We start from the raw sequence: 14263 nt of genomic DNA, 5'->3' as shown, positions 1-14263 counted from the left end.
GTGGTTGCATTAAAAATATTTGCAATACTTTTGGTGAAACTGTTGTTTGTTTTGTACTTTTTGGTGAGGTTTGTTGAGCTGTTTACTGGATGTTTTGATTCAGAAAAGTAGAGTAAAGTGAATTAAATTAAAGTGCATTCCTCACTAAAATGTCCCCCGTGAAAGAAAGTATAAATATCTTAGTGAGGTTTGAAGTATTTTTACCGTCACTATACTGGTTCTGTTTTTTAGGATGGTTCCTTTTTTGTCTTTGTTTCATCTTATAACAACACCATACAAGACAAATGGGGTAATCATTATAGAAACTACCTGTAACAAGTTTAAATAAAACAATAGAGGAGCTTCATTCCAGTAAACTATTCAAAAAGTAGTTTATGCTGCTAATATCTCTAGACTGTGATAGGTATTTCAAGTATTTGTTATGCTGGATTTCCTGGTTTTCTATGCACATCACCCTGATCTGTGAAGCAACCACTGCAACCGCAGATAATGAACCACTTGAAACCATTTTATCTTCAGTATTTTATAGCTCATTTAAAATTCCCACAATAGAAATGAGGAGTGGACACCCAGTACCAGACATTTCCTGTTACATGTTGTTAGTGGGTGTTAGCAATGCAGTGCAAGTTTTTGGCGTGCCAGTCAGAGGGAAATAACTCAAATAGTTGGATCGAGCCAGACAAAACAGCAAACAATAACGCACTCAGGCATAAACAAGGAAGCAGACCACAAATGATGTAAGCTTCGTTTTAAGCACTACTATTCAAAAAGTATTGATTCCTCATTAATCTACATTTTAAACAAAGACATTATCTCTCTTTTGCTCAAAAAGAAAGATAAGAATTAAGATAAAAAGGGAAAATATTTGGTCAGCCTTTTTAATTCTGATGTCTGTCCGTCCTGCAGCGAAGAGAAAGGAGCCGATCCGAGTGTAGAATGGCCTCCACCATCTTCAGTGAGCATTTCTCCACCACGTCACCCAGCGAGTCCATCAGGGAAACATGACCAAAGTCTCCACCTCACTCTTTTTGGAACGAGAGCTCATATTTCCAATGATGGAACACGGCAGAAAGCACCTGGCTGAATATCTCCACCTCCAAGCTGTCAACCTTTACACCAGCTGGAACAAGGAGATAACCATTTTCAATAAAAGCTCCTCTCATGAACATAATTTCCCATTAGTAGTTGACATAATAAATAAAAAACAAACAAAAAAGCTCAAGTCGAGAAAGAAAATGTTGCTGCTACCTCTTGAAGCGAGTGAATGCTATCTATAAATGAATAAAAAAGTGCATAAACTCCTTCATTTAGAAACTTTATTTTTGTAATTGAAGGCTGTATTGTAATTAAACGTTAAAAGTGTAAGTTGTTTCAAAAAGTATCGTTTGAGACGCCCATTTAGTGGCGCTTGTTTCCATCCAACTGTAGGGGGCGCTGTGGCGGCGAACCAGACGCCTAGAACACGCGCTTCTGCTTTTATACAGTTCGTTAGTTACGTCCTCCGGTGCACACCGATTAGCGTGTCCTAGTTTATATCCCCGAACTTCAGATGAAATTGACCAACAGCTTTCTATTAAAACATAGTTTCGCTAAACAGAAACCAAATCCAGCAAAAACTTAGTCTTGTAAACTTCCCTGAAACATTCCCCGCAGTTCCTGGCACCGTCCCAGAGAGGAATCAAACGCCTCCCTGCTCACCTGAAACGCCCCCCGACGAGTCGGCTGGCGTTTGTGTTCCGGTCCCGGGCCAACAGGAGTCGCACCTGGTGCTGCTGCGGCCAGTCGGTTTCAGCTGGGCCAGGAGAACGGACGCCTTCTTCCCTGTCCAGAATAAACTCGGTCTAACTCTCAGGACATTTTTACGCTATGTTTCCCGAATGGCACAGTTGAACCGAACTTGACCAGAACGCCGAAAAGAGCTCCACGCGAGGTAATGCACGCGCATTCAGACACATACGTCCGAAAATACGCTAAGAGAAAGTAGTGCGCCGGGATGGACGGCGTACATTCCGGCCGGTTCATGGGAAGCCGTCGGTCGTCGTCGGGGGGACTTTTCCCCGGTGATTGCAGAGCCCCGGCCCAGGCTCCCGTGAAGAAGCAGGCGGTGAAGAGACACCACCACAAACACAACCTGAAGCACAGGTACGAGTTCCTGGAAACCCTCGGGAAAGGAACCTACGGCAAAGTGAAGAAAGCCAGGGAAAGGTCCGCCAGGCTGGTGAGTAGAACCCGTCGGACCGATGGTTTTTATCGGTGTTGTCCACCCAACACCAGCACCGGTTGGAATGACCCGTCGGCCACAAAAGTGCGACTATCATGTGGTCTGAGCTCGGGTAACCTGACCAACATTCACCTGGTCACCTAGGGGGAATCACCTGTGTGGTTCTGGAGAGACCAGGTGAACCATTTACCGGAGAGCAAACCTTCAAAATGGGCGAACGCGTGTCTGCCGGTCACGGCACCAGTGGTTGGACCAGTTTCTGTTTGCTCAGGCTCCCATTGCGTTTGTTTTAGGGAGAGCAAAGCTCTCCACGCTTGTTTTCGAAACTCCCGTGAGCTGGAGAGGCAGGTTCCAGACTTTCTTGTGTTCACAAGAATGAAACGATGTCCGAAATGTCCCCGAGTCCTCTTGGTCCCCGCGGGGATGTCCCGCATCTCAGAGACTGGGGGATTTTTAGGGAGCCGAATAAAGAAACTGCAACTAAACTTCCAGGTGCATTCCAGGCTCCGATGGCCTAAAGGAAACCTGTTGGAATTTCCACGGAGATAAGAAACAAACAAGCTGCTTTCAGTTGAACGCTGTCCAGTGTTTCATCGTGGTGTGTGTGTGTGTGTTTGTGTTTGTTTAATCCCCCCCCCCCCCAAAAAAGGCTGGAACGTTTATATCTTCAACACTTTATCAGCAGATGTTTTAATGCATATTTGGGAACATTTTCCATGAAACGACGCACCTTGCAGCGGGTGAGGACTGTCTCTGTTCCAGCTGTTCGACCTTAACCTATCGATAAAGCTTAAATCAAACAGTTTTAATTTTGAAATAAAGGACATGAATGTGAAATGTAGGCGATTTATTCCGATTTTGCTGGACTGAGGGGCCATTGTGCTCCTTCTCTTCGACCTTGGCTCCCTCCCTTCCATTGCGCAGATCCCAGCTGAGTGTGAAATAGTTTTACAGTTTAAAGTGATGATGGCGCGGAACAAACGTGACGGGAACAGAAACCGCGTACGGATAACCCCCACACAGGGGTGCGAACTCATCACCACTGGGCTCGTCGCTTATTTCAGCTATCCAAACAAGTTCAGGAAAGCTTCCCGGAATCAGGAAAACGTGTTTTTCCAACTCCGGTGACCAGGAAGAGACTGCGGTGCCAGACTGTTAGTCACGACAGCAGACAATGGAGAGCGAGACAGATAACGACCATCGCGGTTTTACTCATTTTACCGGCGTCTGCAGCCTCGGGGTGAAGGAGGGAACAGACGATCCCCCACCATCTGGTGCCTCATGGCACCCTCCACTGTTTTGGGCCGACTGATGACGCAATGGGAGCGCAGAGGAATCCCAGGCATGCCAGCCTCAGGGAGACGCAGCAGGAGGACACACATGCACAGTATTCAGATGAACAATGGGCAGATTCTATTCTCATTTAAATCTCCTTAAGGTGCCCACTGACGGCCGGGCTGCAGACAATAGACTGCCCATATCTGACCCAGTGTTCCCTCTCTCTTTCTGGGTGACTGCTCATTGTTGCCCTGCCAGGATGCTTTGTCTGACAGCCCGTTTAATTCCTTAATAACCGAGTGTGACGGCAGTTTTGCTGCTCTCCTTGTCTGTTGTCCCCTTTTCTTGATTTTTAAAAGTCTGCTTTGTGGTTTATGTTTCTCCAGGTTGCCATAAAGTCGATCAGAAAGGAGAAGATCAAGGATGAGCAGGACTTGGTTCACATCCGCAGGGAGATCGAGATCATGTCCACGCTCTGCCACCCGCACATCATCACCATCTACGAAGGTAGCAGCCGCACCAAAAGCAAGACTTTAACGCCCCTGGTGTGTCTGTGCCACGCTGGGAGCCAAACATGATACCTGGGAAAGGACGCCGGTCAATCGGTCTTTGTTTGGGACTCGGCGTTCGGTCACGCAAAGTCTTTTGTGCTGAAGAAGGCAAGGTTACGTAAGCGTGGCTCCTCTGGCGTCCGCGCGCTAATGTGTTGAGCCTTGTGTCTTCCACTGCCCCTCACGCCTGATGAGCTGGCCATCAATCAGAATCCACCTCAGTGCATGTGTTTGTGCAATAAACTCATCCTGGGGCCCCGGGTGTCTTGATCGGAGTCATGGAGGGGTTGGCGAGGACGGAGGGAATCCCTTTTATACCAAATAATGGCTGTTTCTGAATAATCAGCGCGGCTGAAACTGAAATAACGGCTCCTGTTGCTCTGTTTTCTCTTCCAGTCTTTGAAAATAAGGATAAAATCGTAATCGTGATGGAGTACGCCAGCAGAGGGGACCTGTACGACTACATCTGTGACAAGAGGAACATCTCTGAACGGGAGGCCAGGCACTTCTTCAGGCAGATCGTGTCGGCCGTGCACTACTGTCACCAGGTCAGCATTTAGCTAGCGCTAACGCGTCGCTCACAGGAAGCGCAGCCGTGCGTCTGCCACGTCAGACCTGAGCAAACAACAGTCCGCTCAGACTCTGCCGGTTGGTTTTTGTTTGTTTTTCCTGGGTACTGGCACCCCCACAATTACATAATGGGCTGTATTCACCCTCTTGTTCTGAATTGGGGGGGGGGGTGAACAGTTGGTGTGTAGTGAGCTAGCGCCAGGGCTAAAAGCCAGTGCACACAAGAGTGGAAACACTCATGCAAATTGTAATAGGTGTGTGATGGAGCAGCAAGACCACACATCCACACACACACTCCTGATCTAGATCTTTATTCAGTTTAGCTTTTTTAACATCGTATCTGGACAGCAGGGCTTTTATAATGTGCGTGTTTGCCGTGCAGCGTTTACGCAGTGGATTGCCCCGTCATATCTCGCGCTCACCACCTGTTATTTATTGATGGCTGATGCCTTGTTAAATATTTCATCTCCCCCACTGAAATAAGGAAAGAGCCACATAAACTTCAGTTTAATCGCTAACGTGTGGTGATGAATTCCCCGCACCGCCTTCTGACTTCTCCATCGTGTTTAATAAACAAATGAGCTGTGGAAGAATGTGGCCGTACACGAGCCTCCAATCTGGAAAGAAAAACAAATTTAAACTTTGCCCCATTCAAAGGTATGCCCACATGCAGAGCAGAGGACAATGACACGTAGCTGATGTTCTGAGGGGGAGGGAGGTTCCGCGCGCTGAAAAATGTTCCCTTCCTGGGAAAACAAACCCCTTTGTGTAATGTAGACATTATTCCGAAAGGTGGGGAAGAGATGAAGCGGAGGAACCGTCGCTGGGTAGAAAACGGATGAATGATGACTCCTTTTTGTCTTTCTCAGAATGGAATTGTCCACCGGGACCTGAAACTGGAGAATATTTTACTCGATGGCAGCGGGAACGTGAAGGTAAGAGCTGCAGACGGGGGTCGGGGAACTTGTTCGGATGTTGCAGTTGCCCGACGTCCCTCTAATCTGCAGATCGCAGACTTCGGCCTGTCCAACCTTTACCGTGGCGACGAGTACCTGCAGACCTTTTGCGGCAGCCCTCTCTACGCGTCCCCAGAGATCGTCAACGGGCGGCCGTACCGGGGGCCCGAGGTCGACACGTGGTCTCTGGGTGTGCTGTTGTACACGATGGTTCATGGCACCATGCCGTTCGACGGACAGAACCACAAGACCCTGGTGCAGCAGATAAGCACAGGGAACTACAGGAAGCCCAGCAACCCCTCTGGTGAGTCCACCAGCATCTGCGGTCTTCCCGATTTATTCATTTTCCTTCGCTCATTTTGTATCGGCCACTCTCTCGCAGACGCGTGCGGGCTCATCCGGTGGATGCTGATGGTAAATCCTGAGCGCAGAGCCACAATAGAAGAGATTGCAGGGCACTGGTGGCTCAACTGGGGCTACCAGCAGCCGTTACTGGCCGAGCCCAAGCCCAGTCCGGCAGACCACAGCGCCCCTGCGGCCGCCCCGCCCCCGGCGCAGTCCGCCGGCCTGGCCAGTGTCGCCAACTGGCTCCGGCGCACGTCCAGGCCTTTGCTGGAGAACGGCTCCAAGATGCGCTGCCTGCTGCGCTCCCAGGGGGGCGGGGGGGACGTGGTCCGGCAGCGGTCTCTGCGTCGGTCCCGGAAGGAGAACAACGTCTCCCAGACTGTCCACGAGGCGAGCGCAGACGCTCACCCCTCCAAGAGCATCCTGAAGAGACGCAGCAGCGTGAAGCTGAAGGCAGCCGATTTCTCCACCACCTCCAGTTTGGTGGATTTGCCGGCACCAGCCGACGTTCCTTCTGCCGCCGCGTTGCCTCGCAAAGGTATCCTAAAGAAGCCCACAGAGGAGTCGGGGTACTACTCCTCGTCTCCAGAGAACAGCGACTCTGGCCTGACGGCCCAACCAGAGGAGTGTCCTTCAGCGCCCACCTTCAGGAAGGGCATCTTGAAGCGCAACGGGAAGTTTTCTTCGGGCAGACTGCAGGAGTTCGGCTCCCTGGATCAGCTGGCCGCGTCTCTGCCCCGCCCCAGGCCCAGGCCCAGCGGGGCCATCAGCGAGGACAGCATTCTGTCCTCCGAATCCTTCGACCAGCTGGACCTCCCAGACCGTGTCGGACCTCCAACACAACTGGAAAAACCAGCCAAGTCGAGCATGAGAGCATGCGTGTCCGCGGACAATCTTCTGGACATCCAGGAAGACGGGGTCCTGGAGGACGGGCTGATGAGGCCCTGGAGCTGCTACAAGTCCGGAGTGGCCGACAGCGCCTTCTCGATCACAGACTGCGACAACGTGACCGAAGCCTACAAACAGGCCATGGTTCTCCGAGGCCCTGCAGCCAGCTGAGGGCCCGGAGGGCGTGCGGGTGCCTGCTGACCAAAGCGCTTCTCAGTGATTCATTTCAGGAATTCTACTGTACCAAAAAGGGCGACGGCTTCTTGTTATACAGCCGTTTAAAAGAAATTGTGATCATCCTGCGTTCCAGGGCGCAGTAGTTCCACACTGCTGCGGTGGAAACGGGTTCTCAGGAAGATGGAGAGTGCTGCTGCCGGTGTCAACGATGGGTAAAAGCTCCTATTGAAACCAAAATAATGCTAATTTTAAAGAATATCGGCTTGTGGAATGCTTTTCAACACTATAGGAAACGGAAGATATCGTGAATATTGCATTGAAACCTTAGTTTTGGGACACCGGTCACGTTTACGTTTTTAATAGCAGACAGAAGCTCGGGTCAATATTTGGAATTGTACTTTTGTCTTTAGGATTTAGATAAAATGATACCAAAAGACTGATGTTGGATGCTTTCTGTGGTGGGCGACTATCAGCTCTCACAAGGGTTTTATTTCATTTTTGAATATTTACTTGAATAATATTCTGATCATGTGATGTCTGACCTGCAGCGAATAAACATGAATCTCACGCGCTTTAACGACCCTGGACCTTAACCGGATGGTTTAAGTGTGAACGGCGCGGCGGCAAAGCCTTTCTGGTGCGCCCAAAGTCTCTTAACTTGACTGTCTGGCCTTGCATCGGAACATGGAACCGCTGCCTGAAATAGCCCTTTATCAGGTGGAGCAGACGATAACCCGAATGCTTTTCAGCCGTGGTGCACGCTTCTTGTTCGAGGCGGTGCTGCGCGCTGTTTGTTCAGCAAACTTTAACCCCCCCCCAGGTCTTTGTGGGTATTTCGTTTGGCCCAGCATGAGGAATTTAAAGTGCGTTTATAGAGGCAAAGCGGTGATTTCGCCATTTTAAAACTGGATTTTCTTTTTCTTTCGCCGACACGAACATGAATCATTTGTGGACCAGGTGCGTCTCAGAGGGAAAGTGATAGTGTGTTTTCATTTTCTTTGTGCAATCCTGTAAAATTTGTGTGTTTCAGTCTAATTTTTTTTTTTTCATCACCCAGAATTAGTTTGTTCGCTTGTTTTTCCTTTTACAAGACAAAAAAAAACCAACGTTGCCAAAGTGACTGGATTCTCATTCATGTGGCTGTGACCAGCTTTAGGAAATCAATAATAAAAAAACAAAACAAAAGCAAGAACTGGCTCCCGGTTTGTTTGAGAGTTTAATGATTTAAAGAGCGAGATGTCGGTGCCACGCATATAGCTCAGATATCACCTTCCACGGGTTGTCATTCAAACTGCAGAAACATAAGGATGCACAACAGCTGAAGCTGTGGATAAACTGTAAATCTACAAAATGCTAAAATGAGCAGCGATAACAAACAGCACAAACCAGCAGGAGTAACTTAGTACAACGTTCAGAGATAAAGCCCACCCAAGACCACCATTTATGCCTTTAAGGCCCATTTTCACTTTAAGGCCCATTTAGGTGTGTTTCTTGTCTTAGTTCATTCTGAACGCCCCTGGCACGATGGAATATTTCAAGTCAAGGGTCACTGGAGTCTAAGGCCACTCAGGCCACTAACCCTCCTCCAGAAACGAGGGTATCTTCTCTTGCAACAGGCTTCCCAGGTGCTCGTAGCAGAGGAGAATCGAGCTCTGTTTGGAGACACAAAACGGTTCCAGATGCAGGCGCCGACACCAACGCTGACAAGAGCTTGTTTTCTGCCCGCCAGACATTACTCACTGCGTCGGTGGACAAAAGCTTGGCCACAAACTGCAGGACGGGACCGGAGACGTGGGCTCTGTCCGCCAGCTTTAGCTTCCACAGGGCGACGCTCAGGCAGGCGCAGGCGACGGTTGAAGGGAGGAACGCTGAAAACCTGCAATCTGAATTGGAGACACTCGTTATTCAGTCTAAAACTGAGGAGACTCTGAGCTCAAGGTGGCACTCGTGAAGGCACGCCACCATTTTGGACACACCCTGAAGGACAAAGGCGAGGACTTGGTCCTGATAATTGGATCCTACATCCTGACAGGACAACTGCTGAGACCAACAGACATCCGAGCCGCTCCGTCACCTGTCTGAATTGTTTAGAGTCTGTAGTGACTCTGTTTTACAGGCTGCCATGTCATTGTCCAGCTGCCACGGCACCCGAGGACAGCATCCGTGTGGACCGTTGCCTCGGGCAGCATCGCAGAGATTCATGGATGTCGAGCAGCTGAATGGTGGGACGCGGCCCTTTCACAGCAGACAATGCAGGATTACACAAACTCGGCTCCCTGCCTCCAGAACGAAATGCTGACGCGTCGGAATCAAAGATTTTGGCTGCTGATTTTATATTTTTAAATGTATTGTGTTATTGGATTGAAGTTGCATAAGGGTTTCTGGAATAAAGGCATGCGAGAAGGGAAAAAAGAAAGCACATTGCACAGGGGTTGTATTTTTTGGGGGGGAGTAACACCTTGTGTTATGTAACTCACCAGTGGCAGCCAGGGCAACGTAGGAGTGAACATGTCTGCACATATTTGGAAGGTGCTGGGACTGAAAAAAGGGGAGGGCATGAAGGATTGGCTCCAGGAAGTCAGAGGGCACCACAGAGGGTAGACACCAGTCTAACTGGGACACCACTGACAGCTCCCACTGCTGCAACACACATCAATCCCAGTTAAACACACTGGAAAACTACTAAATGTGCTGAAGAATCCAGCTCTAGTGAGGGTTTAATAATGCACAATTACAGCCCAGGTTCCCTAGTTCATACCCTATTTTCTTATTACTAAATGATTGTTACATAAGAGTGTTATAGTGTTATATAAAAGCACACGTTTACCAGGATTTCTGAGACTGGAACCGAGTTGTCTGTGTAGATGCTCAGCTTGCCGGCAGTCAGGTGGACAGAATCTCTCATTTTAGAGGCCAGCAACATGCAAACTGCCCCTAGAAGCTGCAGATCGCTCATCTCAGTGGCAAATCGGCTCAGATAACAGTCCAGGTAAAGCACCGCCTGCGGGAACACCTCCTCTTCACACTGCTGCTCCTCGCACACCTGGAAACCACACGCACACACACACACACACACACACACTCCCATGTGGGATTTAACTGGGTTTTAGGGCCGCTCGAATTACAATGCATACCCGAAACATCCACTCCACCAGGATCCTCCGCATGTACGGCTGGATGTCCCTCTGGACTGTGTCAAAGTAAGGAGACACGGTGCAGGTCTTCTCCATGGCCATCAGGTGCTGCAGGACTCGGGTGTCTCCGGTCACCGAGTGGTCGCTCACCGCCCGGTTCACCACTTCATGCTGAGCTTCATATATTCCTTCTTTAATTTGAAACATGTCCATTGAAGATGGGGCTAAAACCCAGAGTGTAAGAAAAATGTACTAAAATCCACTAGTACTAGTCATCTGCGTTAGCTGCTGGAAAAACCACGCTGATTAGCCGATTAGCTTCATGCTAATTATCCGCTAAGAGACGTTCAAAGACCCGCAAACTTTCACTGTCGGTGAAACTTTAAATACATCTGGAATATAGGTACTTAATATACATTATCAACACAGTTCATAAGATTGTTGGTCTAAAATTATTTAGTTCTTTAGAAAGGGGGGATATAAAAGTGGCACCTGAATTTTTTTAATTATTATTAATAATGCCTACAACATGATACAATTCTTGGAATTTTAATTAATTAATTAATGCCTCAAAACAGCAATTTCAGAGCGCAGACACCAGTCTTTATGTTGATGAATGATCACAAGTTGTACGATATAAAATTTATTTCCTGATCATTTAGTGTGCAAACGCATCCAAGCTGGGCACCACCTCTCAGTTGGTGAGACACTGTCCTTTCTTTGGGGACAACAACATCTTCCTGGACTGGATCAGTCCATTTCAACTGTAACAGGGAGCCCGACTTCAATGTCCCGCGACTCAGAGTTCTGTAGTTCTCTGCGGACCTCGGCAGAGATTTGAGGGTGTGTCTGAATCTTGAGCAGCTCCAGCAGCGCTTCCTTCTGTTCGGAGGCCAGGTCAGCCTTGTAGCGCTGGGCCAGGGTGAGGAAACTCTGATGCCACAGCACAGGAAGCACACGCTTCTCACTGCGGAAAGACAGGAAGTGGGCCACCAAGGCATCCAGGACGCGGAAAGGCAGGGCGTATTTCTTATCAAGCAGGAGGCGCAGAAAAATGCTGTTGGCACCGTTGTATTCCATCTCTGCCAACTTAAGCATCGCGGCACTGAAAGACAAGCGATAGTGTGCGTGTTACACAACCACGTGTTACGCAACCTGTAGTGTTACCGTGCCAACGCCCCTATAATAAAAAAATAAAAACTTTTGTTCTTTGGGCTGAATTTAACAAGCACATGCTGACATGAGTCTGCTGGCGTGTGGCGGTGAAAGGAACCCTCACCTGGAGTGAAGCACAGGAATTGAACACTTTGTGAGAATGCTTCCAATGATGATGGCTTCCCGAAGAGTGCACGTCCCAGATTCACACAAAGGAATCAGAATACCTGCGTGACATGAGGGGAGTCAGATATGACAGAAGGATTCATGCACGGAATTCCATTTAATAGAGAAGACGGGAGAGGAAAGAGGCCAAAAGGTTTTCCAAGCATTTAATTTTATCACACATGAATCTGCTTGAGATTAATCACCTGAATTGTTTCTTCACTGTGTAATTAAGATTTAGTGTGAAACGATCACACGTGATAAATCACCTTTGTGCAAAGGACCTCTCCTAGAACGCATAATTAGTGCTAATTGCTAAAACGCAAACTGCCCTGAGACGTAGAGTTTATGACAACTCTTGAGTAATAACATCTGTCTTTATAAACCTATAAAAACATTTATAGGTATTGTTTGATAAGATGACCTGGAGTTTTGCAGCGTCTTTGTTTTTGCAAGTCAAGAGAACATTATCAGCTGGGGCGGATGTCATCTAATAAAGGCGGTAAATATTTATTATGAATTTTACTTTTAATCCAGCTAAACTTTCAAAAACAATAAACCAAGCCGCATTTTCGGTGAGGTCAGCGGGTGCACAACACGGCCCCCTAGCGGACAAACTCAAAATAGCTGCCTCTTAAAAGATAGGTCAGAAATAATTTGGGGAAAAACAAAATTACCCTAAAATTACGTTTCTCAATTTATGTCTGAATAATAAATAGTACATGACCCAGAGTGTTGCGGTGGCCATTTTAGAATGCGATTTGCAGACACCACTATCTCATACTTGTTAACTGAAAGGACTCACACGTACAAAGTAATGCCTCAGCAAATAAAGTCTTCCCACTGATTTAGTATATCGGTAGCTACTAAAAAGTACATGATTTTTACATGGATCCAGTTAATGTCTCACCTTTGAACCATGCTCCCGGTTTGAACAAGGCCTTCTTCAGAGCGCTGTAAAGATGAAAGTTGAGTCTCTTGTATTCTGCAATATCGTCACGTACTCGAGGCAGCAAAACTAAGTTGTAAAACCGCTGAGCCATCCGTTCTTTCAGATTGGATGAGAAAATTCTGGAACGAAATTGTCAAAACCACTTTTAGAACAGCGAAGGATTTACAAGGGAGTGTTCAAACGTTTGCACGAGAGGGCATCACCGTGTTGCTTGGTACATGGCAGCTGCAGTCCACTTCTCAGGCTCGGTCAGATAGAGAACCTGCTCCCAGTTTGAAAGGGCTGGGATGATTTTAAAGGCCTTCGGTAACTTCCCACTGCGATATTTAGACAGAACCTGAGGCCACATATGAATGTAGGAGAATGAGATTCCACAATCAAGGCCGATGCTGATTTTAATTGGCTGCTGTTTACTGCTCCAGTAGCAATATTTAAAGCTAACGGGCTGTTAGAGGGACTAACATATTTTATCAGTCATATAAAAAATAAACTAGGACAGACAATTCCAGAAGTTTCATAGCATCGCTGATGATGGGTTGACTTCTATCACAGTGCTGTATGTCAGAGAATTCCCTGTCAAAACTCACCTTACTGACACCTCTGTACACCTCTACTACTCTGGGGTCCAGCTGGGGTGCTGGACACCCCGACACCTCGGACATCACCGTTCCCACCTCAGTCTGCTTTTCTGTAATCTTCTCCATGATGATATCTGCCAAAGTCCGCCTGCAGAGAACAGTAATGTGTTTACTTCCTCAGCTTTTCGAGTACTTCAAGGACAACAAATGGTAGAAAAACAAATTGGGGACGACAAAAGGGACAGTAAAGCGATCAAAACCTGTCTGACTTACATTTACTGACAAAATGAATTTACATGCTGATAAAATAGAGGTTTGGGAGGGTAGCTGAGCATTATAAGGACAAACTACGCTCATGTCGCCGGTCTTTTAAGTTAAATCTTTTTAAAAATCTTACCTTACAGGAGGGTTTTTATTCATAAACACCTCAATGGCCTTCTCATCATCAGGGTCTACGACAACCTCAGTGTCACACTCTGCAGCTTCGGTGGTGCCTGCTGCTCCCAGTGAAGGCCATTCCTCATCCGAGTCTGCGTCCTCACCACCGGGGCCTACAGTTCGTTACAAGATTATTCAGGACAGGATACACATACATACATACTGTAAACTGGCTGCAGCCACTGGGTACATCTACAATTTATTCTATCAATGAGGACAAATCTGTAGAAGCAAAGCCATTTTAACCTCAGAAGGGTATTTGCTTGTACAGACAAGCTGCACAATAAAAAAAGTACTGTTCTCCAATAGAAAGTGTGGGATCTGTCCTCTGGTAGTTTATCTGGACATCACTGCTTCCCAGGTAAACACTCAACATGTCGGTTATACTTTTAGATGTGAAACGTTACCGAGAACGGTGACAGGTGTTTTTTTCTTCTCTGGTGCCAGGCCATATTCGGTTTGGAGCTCCTCTTGTTGAATCCGGGCCTGCTGTAAGATCTTGCGTGAGAGACGATCGTCCACATATGTGTCGTCGGCTTCTTCCCGGGTGTCCCGGCTCTTCACACGGCCTCGGTTTCGCACCGAGTCCGCCTGCAGGATCTGGTCAGCTAGCGGCATGGATACGCTCTTCTCCCCTGCGCCGCCCTTTGATTTCTTAACCTTTGGCATCACTGCAAGTTGACAGAAGTGTCAACAAGTTGTTTAATCGACAAGTCTTTTCTAATTACTAGAATTTCCAGGCACTGTAAACAGTCGCTTGGGCAACACGTGCCACCGACCAAGTCAGGAGGAAGTGACGTATTTAACGTCACTTGCTCTCTAAAAATAATAATTGAATAAACAACGACAATAATA

The 14263-nt window shown here is 47.7% G+C and overlaps 3 protein-coding genes and 1 long non-coding RNA gene across 5 annotated transcripts; 1 reads left to right on the top strand and 3 right to left on the bottom strand.

The window, feature by feature from the left end:
- Positions 1-514: 514 nt before the first annotated feature.
- LOC115246846 (uncharacterized) lies at positions 515-1830 on the bottom strand. Its single transcript, XR_003885942.1, has 2 exons — positions 1699-1830; positions 515-1120 (listed from the first exon to the last, which is right to left on the bottom strand). It is a non-coding gene; the product is annotated as an uncharacterized lncRNA (long non-coding RNA).
- Positions 1770-8175, top strand: nuak2 (NUAK family, SNF1-like kinase, 2). Its single transcript, XM_003973259.3, has 6 exons — positions 1770-2218; positions 3886-4006; positions 4447-4598; positions 5490-5555; positions 5628-5880; positions 5959-8175. Exons 1-6 carry the CDS (start codon positions 1994-1996, stop codon positions 6978-6980), a joined length of 1839 nt encoding a protein of 612 aa, XP_003973308.2. The 5' UTR covers positions 1770-1993; the 3' UTR covers positions 6981-8175.
- Positions 8176-8504: 329 nt separating this feature from the next.
- On the bottom strand, positions 8505-10536 carry ccnd3 (cyclin D3). 2 transcript variants are annotated; one of them, XM_003973258.3, is made up of 5 exons: positions 10121-10536; positions 9814-10029; positions 9464-9626; positions 8727-8869; positions 8505-8638 (listed from the first exon to the last, which is right to left on the bottom strand). In XM_003973258.3, the coding sequence occupies exons 1-5, from the start codon at positions 10331-10333 to the stop codon at positions 8561-8563; spliced, it is 813 nt and encodes a 270-aa protein (XP_003973307.2). In that variant the 5' UTR covers positions 10334-10536; the 3' UTR covers positions 8505-8560. The 2 variants fall into 2 exon arrangements, with proteins under 2 accessions (XP_003973307.2, XP_029682409.1); XM_029826549.1 differs by having other exon boundaries at positions 8505-8869.
- A 120-nt stretch (positions 10537-10656) lies between these two features.
- Positions 10657-14220, bottom strand: bysl (bystin-like). Its single transcript, XM_003973222.3, has 7 exons — positions 13816-14220; positions 13368-13521; positions 12980-13118; positions 12596-12729; positions 12351-12511; positions 11400-11502; positions 10657-11225 (listed from the first exon to the last, which is right to left on the bottom strand). The coding sequence occupies exons 1-7, from the start codon at positions 14075-14077 to the stop codon at positions 10871-10873; spliced, it is 1308 nt and encodes a 435-aa protein (XP_003973271.1). The 5' UTR covers positions 14078-14220; the 3' UTR covers positions 10657-10870.
- Between the last annotated feature and the right edge of the window lie 43 nt (positions 14221-14263).

The sequence above is a fragment of the Takifugu rubripes genome, chromosome 19 (genome assembly GCF_901000725.2).
Source record: "Takifugu rubripes chromosome 19, fTakRub1.2, whole genome shotgun sequence".
NCBI lineage: Eukaryota > Metazoa > Chordata > Actinopteri > Tetraodontiformes > Tetraodontidae > Takifugu > Takifugu rubripes.
The sequence above is the reverse complement of the archived record's forward strand: the minus strand, read 5'-3'. Positions and strand labels throughout refer to the sequence as shown.